The sequence below is a fragment of the Rhinichthys klamathensis genome, unplaced genomic scaffold (assembly GCF_029890125.1).
Source record: "Rhinichthys klamathensis goyatoka isolate OS25496 unplaced genomic scaffold, OSU_Roscu_1.1 h1tg000742l_1, whole genome shotgun sequence".
Taxonomy (NCBI): domain Eukaryota; kingdom Metazoa; phylum Chordata; class Actinopteri; order Cypriniformes; family Leuciscidae; genus Rhinichthys; species Rhinichthys klamathensis.
The window spans coordinates 11,557-29,220 of record NW_026607153.1 but is presented as its reverse complement, the minus strand read 5'-3'; the positions used below and the strand labels follow the sequence as shown (position 1 = coordinate 29,220).

The window sequence follows — 17,664 nt, the reverse complement described above, 5'->3', positions numbered from 1 at the left end:
CACTGCCTGCTGGGTAACAAAGTACAATTCCAAAAAGCACTGGAAGGTTCTTCATTTCCTTCTGTTTAAATGGAAAAGAAATTTGGCAGCCACTGGCGGACTACAGTGAAGGAACGGAATAACATAAAGGCCCCCTTCAAAAACACTCCAGCTCAGAGCAATACTTACACAGTTAAGTCAGTGTTTTTCAAAAACTACCTGTCTAGCCTTTAAAGAGAGTTCAAAAGACTTCAAACGTGTCAGTGCACGTCATGTTCATCTTGGTGTCCTAAACAAACTTAAAGTATAAAATCGAATAAGAGTTGTGCTTAATAATTAAAACATTTTTATTGAGAAATTACAATTTATAGGCCAACATAAACTTTTCAGTGTTGTAAAAAATCATCCAAGTTTGCTAAGTTACTTTTTGTGAAATTGCAGAATAATCTAAACTGTTACTGTTTAGTTGTAAACTGTAATGTAAACATTTTGGTGATTAATGTTTGAAATTAAAATTATGTTTGAAAATAATACAGATTATTAATAATATAATCTAATTAAAATATTAAACGAATAAACATTTTGTGAAGTTTCAGAACAAACGAAACTATTACTGTTGTCAGTACAACATTTTTGGTGACTATATTATATGAATCATAAGTGATTAAACTTTTTTTTTTTCTTTTTTTTTTACAAATTTTTAAATATTCCACAGAATGTAATTTGTATTTGTTATATTGTGCTTTTAATGTTTATGTTTTTGATCTTTCAATAAAAAGAGGGCTTTTAAAAATATATTAAACAATGGTAAATGTTAACATATTAACCATTATAATATATGGGGTGGGGGGGGGGGTTGCAGTAAAAATTATATTTCAAAACCACAAAGAACAATAATAATATGTAATTTAAATATTAATTTAAAGCAATAAGTAAATTAACGATAATAATACGTATAAATATAAAATAGTAATATTTCATAATAGTCTCATCTAAAAATCTTCCACTATTATCATAACAATATTTCTATAGGACAGGAGGTCATGCAGAACCTTGCTTTTGTGATTGTTATGGTTGATTTGAGTGCTAGGGGGCACTCTGGCTTTTCAGACGTTCATAGACCAAAACATTGTCTCATCCCTATGGAAGGGCTTTGAAGTGTTGGACTAAAGCTATCTCAACTAAACCACACTCTCTCTCTCTCCCTCTTTTCTTTTCTCCTGCTTTCTCATAGACGAACAGGGTCTGTTTGGCTCCCCAGGTCCCCTCCAGCTGTCTGACTGTAACTATTGCTCTCTGTGCTAGATGTTCCAGAGCTGCAAAGAGAAAATATACTGCCTTCAAACATACTCCTCTTTCTCACAGGCTCAATGACGTGATATTACAGTTCATCAGTCAGCGGGCTGCAGGCTGTTTATGTAACAGTATATGGTTTGCATAAGCATATGATTCAACATCAGTTGTGCATAATACATTATCAAGCTTTGAAGAAACAAGTCACAATAAATCAAAAACAGGATTTCTATCCACACATAATGTGATGTGTTTTAATTCCAAAAGATATTAAATCACAACAGAATTGTCTGTAAAGATTGCCCTTTCTACGCTGCCAGCACACATGTTTCTAACAAATGTTGTGCAGTGGTTAGACTCCAACCATAGACTTCCGAGACAGGTTGGGAAAAAAAAGGAGTGAGAATAAGCTGTATGGAAGGAAAGGCCATCGCTGAGTGAAGAATGTTTCAGTAGCTGGGTAAAACTCTTCAGGTTGCCATTCAGTGTCCAGCGTAAACATCTACAGGGATAGTCTCGACAAATCTACCTTTTCAGAGGCTTTCCTAACTAAAATTGGCCGCGGAAGAGAGGCGAAAGGTATGCACATTCCTCTCACATATGTAGATGATGCATGGCGAAAGAGAATGGAAGACATTTATTGGAAAGTAGCATGTTTAACCAATTTAGCCACTTGCATATTCATTGACGCTCTTGAAAGTAGTTTATTAACTGTAGCTGATAATGAAATAGAGATTATATAGATGTTAAGTTGTATTCAACATATTATTATTAAGCAAGAATGCAAAAGCTTTGCTGGGAATTGCTCCTGTAACTTACACGAAAAGCTATTTTCTCTAAACAGTATGTGTGTAAGCTTTTATTTATTGCTGCAAGAAGAAAAGAAGCTTCCTGATTAGTTTGAATAATAAACTCTATTACGGGTTTTTATAGGCTGTTTGTGTTTCATTAGGCAGGCGGACAAATGGATATCAGATCAATTGTTTTGTTACTCTCTGTGTGTGGGCCGACTTGGGCCTTCACATTGGACTTGGACTATGGAGGTGTACCACTCTGGATCAACCGTTTTTTGGGAGAGCCGAGTGTTTTGACTTTGAAAGATCGGATGGATCCGGGCTGGTTTCGTGCTGTGAACGCACAAAGTTGTCCCTTGGAGTGTGACTGCCCGATCCAGTGGCCAACGGCCCTTTATTGTGACCACAGGGGCCTTAACCAGCTTCCCTCTGGCCTTCCGTCCCGCATACAGTACCTGTTCCTCCAAGGGAATAATATTACTTTCCTTGGATACGGGGCGTTTGCTAATGCTACCAACTTGCGTTGGTTGATCTTGGATCACAATCAACTACTGAGTGAGCAACTCGATAATGTGTTGTTCTCCAATCTGACCCGCTTGGTAAATCTTTTCATAAACAATAATAACTTGACAAAGGTGCCAGCCAGACTGCCTAGCGGACTCAAGCAACTGCGACTCGCATATAATCACATCGAAATGATTTCTGCAGGTGCATTCCAAAATCTGGCCAATTTAACGGTACTTCTGTTACAAGGCAACCGTCTGAAGATTATTGAAGGGAGCGACTTAAAAGGTATTTATTGGTATTTATATATTTGAAATGCTTCTTTCAAATGCTTAATGTAGAGATGCACTGTTTAGCAGGTACAATATTATGGCTGAAAACCGATAATATATAAATAGATATATAAAATTATATACAATTTGTCTAAAAACTTCTTCTTTGTTTTAATTAAGCACTAAAATCAATTAGAGATGCACCTAGGGGTGTGCCGGTTTCAGAATTGGTGATGACGGTTATGACGTGAGTCAAATGTGACGGTTCGTAACATAACCGTCGTCGGGGGGGGGGAGGCTAAAAAACTTTTCGTCTGTTATAGGACAACTTAGTTTGAATAAACAAGCAAACACCTATTAGCTACTGGCTCTACGTTTACATGAGCAGCAAGACAACTATAAGTGAATGTGCTTTCCATTAAATGTATCACACACAGTAAACAAATCCTTAACTAACAAAACAAACAAACGTTGCAATGAATGTGCTTTTTTTTAATAAATCACACACAGTAAACAAAACCTTAACGAAAAAAATTTGGAATGAACTTTGTCATTTAAACGCGCAAACTGCGTGCCGGTGCGGTGAGACGTGCATGCTCGGGCAGATTCGGCTTGAAGTCGGTCATCCTCGGACGCGGCGCCGCGCGCGCTGTTACAAAAAAAAAAAAGCCGTGCACACAGCCAAGCCAAATGGGGTCTTGCCGGTCTTGCGCACCGAACGTGTCATTTGTGCCGCGCGCAACTTCGCGATCGTGCGGACGCGTCGAGTATAAACAAGGCTTTACTCCGTGTCAGCGCGCGCTCTGATCAGAAAAGGTGCACAGACCTCTCCCGAATCATCTCCAGCAGTAGCAGCCTCCGCTTCCCTCTTAAGCTGATATTAGTATTTAAACATTCTCTATGATAAAAAATGTTTGTAAAAAATATTTTAATAGCACGGTTTTGGCGGTTATAGAGTTCTAATGACGGTGTTCAACTATAACCGTCGGTCTCACGGTTATATAATAACCGCCACACCCCTAGATGCACCGATTACAATTTTCTAGGCCGATTCCGATTTTCATTGAGTTTGACCTGCCGATACCGATTTTAGCCGATTCCGATTTTGTTTTTTCTAACCACTTTTTGATTTTCAATAACCCAAATATTTATTTTCTATATTTTTATTTATTTATAAAACACCATATACTTTTATCCGAAATGAATGATAAAAACAAGTTTAAATGGGTACATTTTTTATAAATCTTTTCTATAAAGAGTCTTCATTTTAATTTCTGACATAGCCTACTCCAGTTCTTGTTAAAACACACTAGACATGCAAATTCTGTGCATTTTGGGCACTTTTTGTGTGAAATCATATTTATTTTGTCCATCAAAAGTGTGCTTTCACTTTAATTGAGCGTAAGCAGCGCAGCAAAAATATTCTCTGCGCCAAAACCGCTTCACTGCTGCTCTTGCGACGCTCCTGCTCGACGCTCACGCGCGGCTCCTGCTCCCAGTGTGAATGCACTCGTTGATTAACATGCGCGCCGCTCACGCTTGCGGTGTGAAACGGACGTAATTCTCGAGGTTTCCTACATGTGCACGTGTGATGCTGATGTTGTGCGATGTTAATCATGCGCCGCACGAGTGCATTTTGACCAGCATTAAATCGGCATATGTCAGACTGACCGGTCGCCGGTCATGGCGATCACGTGAAAATCGGCCAATTCCGGTCACCAGGCGATCAGTCGGTGCATCTCTGATTATTATAAATGCTACACGTAAATGTAGGCATTACAACATAAATGTACATTATAAAAATGGATATTCATTTTTAAATTTGCTAAAGATTATATTTAACTGCGTTAATAAATCATTAGTTTTAAAGATTAACTTTAAATGTTTGATGATGGCAAATGTCATCTAAATGTAAAAAATAGAGGAAATGACAATAATAAATGATAATACTAATTTATTAAATACCCAACAACAGATACTGATACAAAAATAATTCATTCATTCATTCAAAAATAAATCTCTAATATCCGATAAATGATATGAGACAAATATACAGTATTGTGCATCCCTACATAAATCATCAGGAAACTTTGATATTAAAGTTGATCATTCTGTAAACTCAGCGTTAACTCTATCTTTCATGTACTTCACCAGGTCTTGGAGGCCTCAACCTCTTGGATCTCAGTCACAACCTCCTGGATACTTTCCCCAAACATCTGCCTTCATCTGTCCAGCAGCTTTACCTCTCCAACAACTCTCTTACAGGCCTGACCGAGAACAGCCTTCATGGTTTTAATGGACTCCGTTACCTACGGCTCGGACACAACAAATTGAGGAATGAAGGGCTTGACCCTGGAGCCTTTAACCTCACATCTCTGGTAGAGCTGGACCTTTCATATAACCAGCTAACAGAAATCCCAACCGTTCCCACCACCCTTCAGTACCTCTACCTTGAGGTTAACCAAATTCAAGGTGAGTTGATGTAAGGATCTTATTTTACACAAACAAACACTGAGGTTTATTCTTTAGCACTGCATTGAGAAAAATCAGCACTGCTTAATTTCAATGTGACAGAGGAAATTTTCATGCCAGGTTGATTGACAGAATAATTGTGTCAAGACACAAAACAGAGAACCTTATTTTTTAAGCTATTGTCTCGCTAATTTTACATTAAAAAAAGATTCAATAAATTGCTCCAACAGAAGAGAGAGCATGACACTTAAATCTTACTGCAGATTTTCAAGAGACGAGATGTTTATAGTGGAAATAAAGCAGTGCTGACAGACTTCAGGAAACAATGGATTGGTTTTGATCTACAAAATCACTTCAATGTGGCAAACTACACAATTTCAGTTTCACTTGGGAATGTGTATTTCAATTGAATTTGCCAACTGGAATTTTGGAATTTGAAGTGTAATTGAAGGAAGTTGATAGCCTGGATGCCAGCCCGAACCCCGCCCACAAAATTTTTTGGTCGGGAAGTTCGGTCTGGACTCGATCCATTGAGGAGTAATTATGATCGGTTAAAAATTAGTCGGGCCAATCAAATTGCCAGGGCGGGCTTTATACGATGATGGACAGATGATCTGCAGTTACGTAATCATCACGTTATCAGAGAGCGCTTGGGTTGAACTGGTTTCCCTCAGAGATGACTGCAGCTGGAGAATTGAGATGTATAGATTCCACTATCGCGTCTGTTGTAAAATAAATCAACAGCGCATTCATTTTAAAAGACGAACAGAGAACTGCAATCAAGGCATTTGTAGATCGGAAAGATATGTTTGCCGTCCTTACTACGGGATTCGGCAAAAGTTTATTTTATCAGCTGGCTCCGATGGTCACTAAGAAGATGGGACGCAATGAAAACCCTGCGGTCGTTGTGGTTTCTCCTTTGGTCGCACACTCGCACTCATGGAGGACCAAGTATAAGAAGCAACACTCATTAGTTTACTACTTCTTCCAGCGTGCGTCCAGTTGAGTTCTGTTGAAACTATGCTATGCAACTATGTAGCTGACTTACTGCGGTGCTCTGATTGGTTGTAGGTCTATCCAATTAAGTGCAGAGTTTTCTTTTTTTCCTGGTTCGGTTACATCTCATAATCAAAGCCCTATGGAGCAGTATCAGACTCACATTCTGACTAGAATATGAGTATGACGAAGTCAGGCTAGGAAGTTGATGGATTCTGAGAAATTCAACAGTAAATGGTATTCTGGAAAAATAAGTATACTTCTATCTTTGCCTATACATTTATTAAATATAAGTATTTCAAACAGATAGGTTTTAAAAGGTCAATACAACCTATCAATTTTTTTTCTAAACTTTCATACAAAGCTTTGCCAAAATTTCAGTTTATTTTAAGTATAATTAAATTCAAATTGCAACTCTGCATGCTACAGTATTTGCAAAATCAGATTTAATTCATATTCGAGAACTGTGAATGGAATTTAAAAAGCATTCCAAGTACAATTTTGTATTGTGCACAAATCTGTCGGGAACGCTGTCCCGGGCCTTGTAATGCCTACAGATAAAAATATTGGGCAGTGAAAAATGTATCAACCAAGCTTATATGTCTGCTACAATCTTAACTCTTTCCCCACGCACCAGAATCTATTTTTTATTTTAAAGTTGGCTGTTCCCCCAGCGTTTTTGATAATCTTTCACAAAAATGTCATGGCCCCCAGAATATTTTGTTGTATGAATATCTGAACATGCAATACAGGGTTCAAAATGAGGGGGGTCTGGGGGGGTCCAGGACCCTCCATAAGTCATTAGGGACCCCCCATAAGGATTTATTTTTGGATTTTGGGGGGTCCCCGACAAATATGTTTTAACCTTAAAAATGATTGTGAAAATTATAGGTCATATAGTGACCTTTTACATTTATAACAGTAATTAATTTATTTCGTAGCGTGAGGCAGCAATCAGGGCCGCTATAAGCCAAGTGAGTTCGCTACAGCGTCACAGATTGTTGTTGTGTTGCTCCCGCAGACACACACTGTATCTAAACGCAGCAAAACGAAACCTCACAAAAGTGAAATCCTGAATAAAAATCCTGTAAGTGCTTCGATTATGTTTATATCTCTATAATAATTGTTATAGTAAAATATTAGGAGTTCGAGTTCCTATATCAAAAGTTGCATTAACTAGATACGCAGTGTAATGATTAGAAGAGTACGTTTGTCAACGTTTCTCGCTAGCTGTATGTGTATGAAGCTTTTACAGTCTATGGTATGGTGTGAAGCCAAATGATCTGCCAGCTAACAGCAGACCTAGCAGCTAGACTAGTTATTTAAAGCTAGCCTAACAACCTAATTGTCCAGTCAGTGATTACGAAAGATAACCAGGACTTAATTCAAGTCTGTGAGTTGATTAAAGTGAATGTGATTTGAGCATGAATGAGCATGTACATGAGAGCTTGGTAAGCTATCTAGGAAGCTAATATTATTTTTCTTAATTTAGAATAATAAACGGTAGGCTATTCCTAAGTAATATTTTTTTCATTTTAATTTTGAGAACTAATTAAGGCAAATAAATAAAATATGTGCCTAGTCCCCGAACATGTTGATTTTGAATAATGTGGTTACTAATTGGACTATTGTCATTTTAATGGCTTTTAGTCATGTTAGAATATCTTTAAGTTTTTTTTAAACGTGTCCCTAAAGATTTTAGTTTAGTTTAGATGTATTTGACTACTTTGAAACAAAGTAAACCATCAGGTACAGTCTTTTCAGACATCATTATTATTCAATCCAGCGGCCAGTTGTTTTACAAGTTCCATTTAATGTAACATAAGGGATGAGAAATCTCATTTGTATTTGATCAAACCCCTTGAAGGTGCATGGTGCTGCCATGATGAGTACACCTGGTGGGTTTAGAGTTCACTTCCTTGCTCAAAGACAGAATGACCTGTTATTCACTTTGTCATGTCAGGGATTAGATTTATATAAGGTGCTGTAACTTTGTTGCTCCAGAGTTAGAGGGTTAACTGTTAGATTATAGCCACTTCTCCAGACACCACTACAATACAAAACCACGAAAAATATCCCAAGACCATTATCCCACATTCAACATTGGTCCATATAATTTTGCCTACAGTTTATAGTGTAGCAAGGTAGTCTTCAGAATTTTTAATAATTTAATCATTACATTTTAGGGGACCCCCCAAGAGTCCTAAGTCATTTTGAACCCTGATGCAATATATTTAAAGAAAGAACAAAGAAAAGACCCTCTGCTTTTAAACAAAAAACCCGCTTTATTCTAGCTTAATTTATTCTTTATTATCAACACTTGAATATGGGTAAGCTGAGAAAAATCGCGGTTTTGTCAAAGACTACATCCAGATCGGATTCAGAATGATGATCAAAACATAGATGGAGTAGATCAAGTTCATCAACACCCCCAAAGCTTCACAGTCCTGTAGCTCATCCTGGGTCAACATTTCATTCAGTAATATTATGCAGTTTTGATTTATATGCTATTTAATGTTGATGATTGCATTATTTTACATATGTTATCGCTTGTTTCTGCATCTTCTTCACCTGTGTTTTGATCAGGGGATTCAGTACTCTTTCAGAAGAGGTGTAATAGCGCCCCGTACCTTATAACAGTGAAAATACGAAAAGCCGTAAAAAACTGGTAGGATGGGGAAGCATTTTCTCATGAAAGACGAGACAACTCGGTCAATAGCAGGGAAAGAGTTAAATATCAGCCAAGTGCAGAAATTATTCTAAACACAAATCTGTAAGCTTGACTGAGAACTGCTCAAATGTTTGTCCTGTCTAGTATGAGGCTATGTTCTCAGGCCCGATGAAATAATCTCTGGCACGAGAGAATCAACATTCAGAATCGGACGGGCCATGGGAAAATGACGGAAAATGTGACAGGATTTTAGAAGAGAAATAACAAACTTTCCCTCCTCTCTTTGTTTCCTTTTCCCCCTTTCTCATTCTCTAATGCGTTTGTCACAACGTGTTTGCAGACAGAAACATCCTGGAGAGACACAAGGTGACTAGAAAAAGTAGGTTAGCTGAAAGAGAAGTAGGGAGAAAGGAAAGAAGGAAGGTTTGTTTGGGAACATCTGTGAATACTCCAAAAGGAATCCACATGTGCTAAAAGCACGCTCTGTTCTCTCCCCCTCCTCCTCAGCAGCACGCCGAGCTCAGTTACAAGAGCTGTGCCACTGGTCAACTGCAAAGACTTCAGCAGACTTTTTTTTTCAGGCAGTGGTCATGATTCACTGTTTTGAACCATATAATAAAATATCATGCCATTAGAAGTGGTTTACCAGTTCAAAGTAAAGTATAATATTCTAATTATTAACAAGCCACTGTAGAAAATAGCCAATTGCTATATTAAAACCTAGAAGTGCGGTTAGGAAAAAACCTGTCAACCTGTCAGATTTATCCTTTAGAAAACAAATGGAAAGAATGAAATTGAGAATGTATCGACTAATTGTGATATTAATAGTGGTTTACCAGCTCAAAGTGAAGTATAAAAATCTAATGTTTAACAAGCCATTACTGAAAAAGATAAAAGAGACGATTGGTAGGCTATATTATAACCTAGAAGTGGACGTTATAAAAGGTTAAACGGCCTGTCAAACTGTCAGCTCTACCTTCAGAAAACAAATGGAAAGAATGTAATAGAAAATGTATTGACAAGACCTATTCAAAAGGCTCCAGTCTGAGGATGTAGACACTGTGTGCCTGTTCTGCACATAGATTTCCAGAAAATGATGATAATAATATTATTATTGCTGGATTGCAGGCTAGAGGACTGGAAAAACGGATACAAAAGTTACACACCTTAAGTGCTTTGTAAACGCATATCAATTCTCGGTTCTGAGAATAGTCTCAATGCCACCAGACATGCCTCATGGTCATGGTCTTTCAGTTCTTGGATTCTCCCTTAGCATTAGCAGTTAGAGCTTAGATACATAACTATTATTCTACCATTACAATGAGTATCTAAAACCAGGATGAAACCGATCACTGAAGAGGTGCCAATGCCTGCGCACCTGTAACTTATTTACACGGTATTGGGAAGCAGCTCCTGTTTACGAGGGCTGTAGTTTGACTGTTGTGTGATCTAGTGAAGGATTGATGTCTGCTTGCAATTATCTGAAACGGCTCATCACATTAATCGCCAAATATGTTTACCTCATTGTCTTGCTATTTCTGTCAACAGTAAACAGTGGAAGAGGTAACATTACCATTTTTTTGCCTGCTAGATAAAGTAGCTTACTATGAAAGTGTGAAAGTTGAGACAAATGTGAAAATATGTACAAATAAATAAATCAATAAATACTCTTCTGGTAGTGATGATAACGCTACTAATGATAACACTACTACTGCCATGCTGGTTAACCATAAGATAATATCAAACAAATCTATTTATGTTTAATCATGTGACATGACCATTAAAAAAGACTACACGGCAACTAAATCACAACAATCAATCTGTTCTGCTATAACTTTCCAGCTTTCAACGTGAGCAGTCTCTGCAGGACAGTAGGACCCACATCATATTCACGAATGAAGATCCTGAGGCTGGACGGAAATAAACTGGAGTACCACAAGCTGCCTCCTGATTGGGTGTTCTGCCTACGAGTCCTTCATAACATTTATATTTGATCTAATAAAAGCAGGCATTACCTCGAGTAGCTCTACATTTTAATGCTTTTAATAGGTTTTAAAATAGCATGCAATAATATATTATATTATATTATAACATAATATGTATATTTAGTCTGCATGACAGCAGAAAGCATTTAGAAAAATTTAGAAAGCATGACAGCAGAATGAACTGCTAGTATTCAAGGTGCTACTGTTTTGAATAAGCATGTTGTAAATTATCTTATAATGTTTTAATATGATTTTACTCTGGATTTACTGTATGGCCATACTTTGTTTTGATGTACAGTGCAAGTCTTGTGCCTTGTCCTAGTCTTCACTTCAAATGTTTTAAGGACATAATGAGAACTAGTCTAACTGTTAACTGTTTAACTGTACACTTGCGTGCAAAAGTTTGGGGTCAGGAAGTTTTTTTCAATACTTTTATTTAGCAAGGAATAGGATGCATTACATTGATCAAAAGTGACAATAAAGGTTTTCACGTTGTTACAGAAAAAAAAACTATTTAAAATATATACACTGTTCTTTTTAACATTTAATTCATCACAGAATCCTGAAAAAATGTTTAATTGTTTCCTCAAAAATATTAAGCAGCACAACTGTTCAACACTGATAATAATCAGAAATGTTTCTTGAGCTTGAAATCAGCATACGTATTAGAATGATTTCTGAAGAATGTGACACTGAAGACTGGAGTAATGATGATGAAAAGTCGGCTTTTAAATCAAAGGAATAAAAAATATATATATATATATGTTAATAGAAATTTTTAATTTTAAATTGTAATAATATTTCACAATATTATTGTTTTACAGTTTTTTTTTCTAATAAATGCAGTCTTATGAACATAAGAGACTTTGTTCAAAATCATTACAAAATCTTACCAACCCCAAACTTTTGAAGGCTTTTTGTTACCAATAGTCTGGAAAATTAATATTCCATTGCTGTGGCACCTCTGTAAGATTACAATGCATTGCCCTCTAAACACATGTAAACACATAGTGACAAGCAATAAATCTCTCCATGTTAATCCTACTTTCTGTCCTACTATATTTTTAAGTTACTCACTGTAAACCTGTTAAAACCTAAGAGACTGATATATGACGACAAATCACTCAACTTCGACAAGGAAAACCCGTAACGCCAAAGATGGCGGTTGTATGCACATGCCCCGACCCTCCCGCTGGAAAGCCAATCGTCTGCTTTTAACAGTCAAACCGGGAAACATGTAAGCCTATCGTCTGGTTCCACTGACGCATGCGCACAGTTAAGGTTTGCGACAGCGGAGACGATAACCCTTGTGAATGCGTAGTAAACGTATAACCTGTGGGGAAAAATACCTTTTAAACCTTATTTTGGGGCAAAGTCATCAAACTTTTTCAGCGATTTTTATCACATTTTACTGCTGTTTCTATACAAGCAGTTTTTATGTCCCGGTGACCAGTGAAAGTGCAGTTCTGACACTCTGCCCATTCATTTAGATAGGAGCCTGGTCTTGTTAGTCCGAAATAGCTGCCCGGAGGCGTTGCCAAGATGGCAGCCGAGTGGCATGACTTGCCTAAAAGGACTTTGATTCGAGGCAGCATTTTTGCTTTCAGTGTGGACAGACCAAAGACCAAAGACGCGGTAGACATAGACAAGAGAGTGAAGTCAACCACAGTATATACAAGAGAAGAGCTCATTGAAGAGTAAATAACACATCATGGTCGAACTGAACTCTCATTTACCACAATAGCCCAGTCCTGTTGGATAAAAAAACATTTCCCAAAAAAACTAATGTTTAATCAATAAGTCCAAAGAAATTACTCCACCATATTCCATATAGATGTGATTTAAAGGACCAATGTTTAAGACACCATAACTCTCTCTGTGATCTCACTTTTTTTCTTTCTTTTTTTTCGACACTACAGAGCAGACTGGTTTGGACTTCACATTCCCCATTAGCAGAGCCATCACAACAGAAAGAACCTGAAAATTGTATTTCTTGAATAAAAGATGGATGAACCAGGAGGACTACAGCCAGATAATGTTTATTAACCTCAAACCAAAACCATTACCAAGTTTGGTTTGAGGTGAATAACACATAATTATCAAATGTACAGCATTTTTCACATAGCTGGATGGTTGAGAAAATACATAAACCAGCCTAAACAAAGTGAGACAGTTTTCTTTAGAGAATAATGGAATAATATATAGCTGTGTTGTGGTAAAGTCATTAGTGAGGTAAAAGACAGATTGATATCACCTCTGAAGGAAGAGGTGGTCCCACAACAGACCTCAGAAACAGGGGTACTACTGGTGCATATTGCAGCAGTGGTTGTTTAGAACTGCCTTTGATAGCAATTGAATAGTTCTGAGTGCTATACAGGCCTGTTAAAAATGCTTTCTTTAGTTACCCAATAAACAAGAAATCCACTTACTAAACAAGACGTTAATGTAGCAAATACACTTCAAATAAACCACTGAGTATAAATGTCAATCACAATGTATTAAAATAAATGTAAGCACAAAAGAGTCAAAAAAATGTGGCACAAATATCCATTAAGTCGATTCTAAAGTTAATCTGGCCCAAAGAATATCAAGAAAAGGATACATCAACAAAATCAGTCCAAAGACAATAATCAATGAACCCAACAAACAAACACAGACCAGAGTTTCAAATGAACTATAAATAATGTTTGGATGTATTCACAACACTTAGAGATATTGAAGTGTCCTTAAATGTTCAAGGCAAATAAGTCCCAGAAAAGTCCCAGGACCAAACCTATAACAAAACAAAAACCCACTCCTCAAGATAACCCTTTCCCTTTTAGCTTTGTTTGCTCGTTGTTCTCCACCTAGATTCATTATGTTTGACTGATTGATATAATATTCAGACCAGCAGCACAATTACAAGTGTTTTTCTATTTTATGCAACAGTTTGATAAACAAGTAAATAGAGTAACTATTTTGTCTGTTTTTGCTCCGCAAAGAAAATAGTTCCAAACAAAGCCACAGTAGACTCAAACGCTGGATGTTTCTAAGCAAGACATGGTAGTGATGGTCCTTGATGAATCAGTTTTTTTTTTCTTTTTTACGAATCGGTTGAGTGAATTACTCAATGACACCAGACAGTCACATGTTTTGTTCCTGAATTATACATCAGTGTTAAAAAAAAAAAAAAAAATAGTGCATTATTCATTGGCTCACCCATCAACATATAATTTACTGCATGAATGAATGGGTGATTTCCATTCAGAAGGCTGTGTCTTATAAGGCTGCATATCTTGACTCCCATGTCATTGAGCTCCATCAAAGGATCCGATGTCTCAATTTAAAGGATCCTATGCGCACTTACTAGACCGTTTCTTTCTTGCGTTCAATGCTGAGGAGGACTCCAGCCTACAAGCCTCTGAAAGACTGGACTAGGAAGGACACAGCCTTCTGTTTGAGAAGCATCCAATGTGTCTGAACGAATCAGTTAAATGAATGATTCAGTGACTCACTCATAAAGTGTTTTGGTGCCACCTACTGATACAATGATATAACCTACAGAAAGAGTCACTGAGATACAGTACAAAAATAGATAATCTTTCAAAATAATCTTTATTATTATTATTATAAAAGAGCCAGACTTTCTGCCTGACAGGGGCAGATCATATGTATGCCAGTCTGTTGCAATAGTATGTATAATACATGTTAGGAAGACTTACAAAAATAGCTGCTTCTCATTACAAACTGCTTTGACTAAACAATTGCTGCATAATAACATACCTTCAATTTCCCCTTTATAGCATACGCCAAATCTACATGCATTGACCCTGCTGTGTTTTCACACATTCTGCTATAAATGAAGTAGGTAGTGAGCTCTAGCTTTATTTACTTGGACCACTTCCCAGAAGAAAAAAAAAAGATATTTCTCTGATATTTTGCTGAGTTCACATACTCTACCCTTAGGGTTTGGCAAGTTGTGGTGGTTATCGGTGTTAGATCCTCTGGGTGGGAGAAACAGCTTGGTAAACAAAGATCTTAATGAATCTCAGTCTGATTACATCAACCAGACCTCCACCATAGACTTCATTAAAATGCTTATGGTAACCACAACTGCGTTACAAGTCTGGCGCTTCATTAATTCAAACACAGAGGGAAAGCTGTGTGGTGAAAATGACACATTGCTAAGAATCTGCTTCAGATCCAAAACTCACAGTTTTGTTCTAGGTGCCAGAATTACAAGTTGTAAGGCTTGATGGTTTGTTGAGCATGATGTAATAGAATTATGCATTCTATGCAAATTTAATGTCAATACAGTGAGCATAAACTGCACTCCAAAGATTGTGATGTTCACACATGTGCGTCTGAAAATGCACATCTGTCAATCATTTGTGTCTGTCTGTCTGTGGATGTGTGTAAGCAAACAATAAAATCAACCCATATGGCAAGACTGCACACATCAGACACACAATCATCTGTTAAGCACATGCCGAAAGAAATCCATCTCACCTTAGCGATACAAGAAGAACAATAAAGTAAATCTGCCTTCAGATGCTCTGGGTCAGTTCATCCCTGCATCCAGGCCCGGTTCTAGAACCAAATCACTGAGGGTGCTTCTGAAAATAGTGAGGGTGCTCAAAATAGGGCTGAGCAATACCTTTTGTCTACGACAATATTGTAATTGCTGTTATGTTAAAGGGATTGTTCACCCAAAAATGAAAATTCTGTCATAATTTACTCACCCTCAAGTTGTTTCAAACCTGTATGAATTTCTTTTTTCTGTTGAACACAAAAGATTATATTATAATGATTTCCATTACACGAGAGTAGATGTTAAAACTTCATGCTGATTTGTACTCGGCTTTCGCCAAGATAAGCAAAACTAAGACGTAGCTTTACAGTAAACTATGCTTCTCCATCCATTTACGCTTCTTTTCATAAGGTAGTGTGACTCCCCTTCTGTCCGGCGTTAACGGCAGCAGTGTACTTGGCGCGTCAGCGCACGCGACGGCTGCAACTACAGGACCAGCACGACAACCGTCTGGATTGAACCGAGTAGGGGACATCTCTAGGGTCTTCAAGTGGGCACCTTCCGTCCTCAGTGTTTCGTCGACTAGCCCACGAAACCTCAAGAGGGCTCGACAGTGACTCTGGCGTCCCAGAGTCACCCCCCTCCGTCCCCCACTCAACTCAGCCCAGCTTACTGACCTCTACATCCCTCCTGCTGCTGAGACCTAACCACAATATCACAATCTCTCCGCGACCCAACCATGCGCGCCAACCCGTTGACTAAGGCTGTCGAGCCCCACTGGTGCGTTAATATGCAGTTTCAGTGGACAATGGTTCCGTATGGCATACCACCTACCGCAAAACACAATATCTACCCAACCACCCGTCATTCACGCAATATCCACAGGAACGTATACAAACAAACCAACAGACTCTTCAAGTTTTCAAGAACTCTACGAAACCGTAGCGTGGCGGCCTGTACACAGCCAGCTAGAATCTTTCCGTCTCAACCACAGCCAGTTGCTGCTCCTTTCTGCTGCTTCAGATAAGTTCTTTACTGTGCGACGCAACTCTTGGCCGCTGAATCCGACGTCTCTGAGGAACCGGGTTGTAGAGTGTGCCACAAAACCTCGACAACCCACTTCCACTGGATAAACCTGGACTCTCCATCCTCGCTGTTCTGCTTCAGTGGCCAGATGAGCATACCGCAGTTTCTTCCTCTCATATGCCTCATCTACTGCATCCTCCCATGGCACTGTTAACTCTATCAGTTGAACAATGCGTGCTGATCCAGACCACAAAACAATATCTGGTCGTAGGTTAGTGGTGGCAATCTCAGGTGGAAAAATAAGCCGTTGGTCAAGATCAGCCAGCATCTTCTAGTCCCTAGCAGCTTCCAGTTGTCCTGGGCGAGAATTGGTGTTAACACCTTTTCTTGGTGGTTGCTCGCCTGGGCAAGATGGCATACAACATGAGAGTGAGTAAATTATGACAGAAGTTTCATTTTTGGGTGAACTAACCCTTTAAACAATATGCGATCTGCATGATCGAGTAGCCTGTGTCCATGTACGAGTTTTTGTGCTTTACATTTATATCATATCATGATATAGTTAAGAAATGTTACACACAGAGTGCTTTTTCCCCAAATATCAGCAATATTGCAAATGTGTGAAGTATTGAAACTGATTTTATTCTGCAGTTGAATAAAGAAGTTAATATAAGTAACTTACATTATTGACATTTAGTTTCTGACGACAACGAATCAAAATCAGTCCTTTTAAACGAAACAGCTGTGAAGGGTTGGTCAAAATCCCTTGCCTCTTCAAATACATATATAATCATATGTCATTTTGAATGGTTATATACTTCCTTTATAAAAATCAATAATCAAATATATTCATTATCACATAATAATTTTTATATTCTTGTGCTTGTGAAATTATATTTTCTTAAATGCATGGATGCAAGTAACCAGTTTCTTTTAGGTGCATCCCAATCTTACTTTGAGATTGCACGTAGTACACGCAAGACACGAAGGCCACGTAACCCACAAGGCCGTTTGTCTCTTTCTCTGGGATCAGTAGAAAGGTTAGAGGGTCCTAAAGGCAGCATGGGCACATATGATTCTTCGCTGGACAGATGGTCAAGCTATATTGAGCGTTACTATCAAACTTTAATTGTTGTATTAAAATGTATTCTTTCCAGTATAT

General features: G+C 37.9%; 1 protein-coding gene across 1 annotated transcript; it reads left to right on the top strand.

Annotated features, from left to right (window-relative positions):
• The first annotated feature begins 1,605 nt into the window (after positions 1-1,605).
• zgc:113307 (uncharacterized protein LOC553753 homolog) lies at positions 1,606-11,080 on the top strand. The gene is made up of 4 exons (XM_056242677.1): positions 1,606-1,851; positions 2,225-2,858; positions 4,997-5,314; positions 10,824-11,080. The coding sequence occupies exons 2-4, from the start codon at positions 2,237-2,239 to the stop codon at positions 10,973-10,975; spliced, it is 1,092 nt and encodes a 363-aa protein (XP_056098652.1). The 5' UTR covers positions 1,606-1,851; positions 2,225-2,236; the 3' UTR covers positions 10,976-11,080.
• Positions 11,081-17,664: the final 6,584 nt, after the last annotated feature.

What these genes read in the sequence shown, in the direction of transcription:
- zgc:113307 (XM_056242677.1), top strand. Translation starts at nt 2,237, where the DNA reads ATGGATATCAGATCAATTGTTTTGTTACTCTCTGTGTGTGGGCCGACT. An exon ending in TGAAGGGAGCGACTTAAAAG is followed by an intron (nt 2,859 to 4,996) that starts GTATTTATTGGT and finishes GTACTTCACCAG; the next exon opens with GTCTTGGAGGCCTCAACCTC. An exon ending in TGAGGTTAACCAAATTCAAG is followed by an intron (nt 5,315 to 10,823) that starts GTGAGTTGATGT and finishes ATAACTTTCCAG; the next exon opens with CTTTCAACGTGAGCAGTCTC.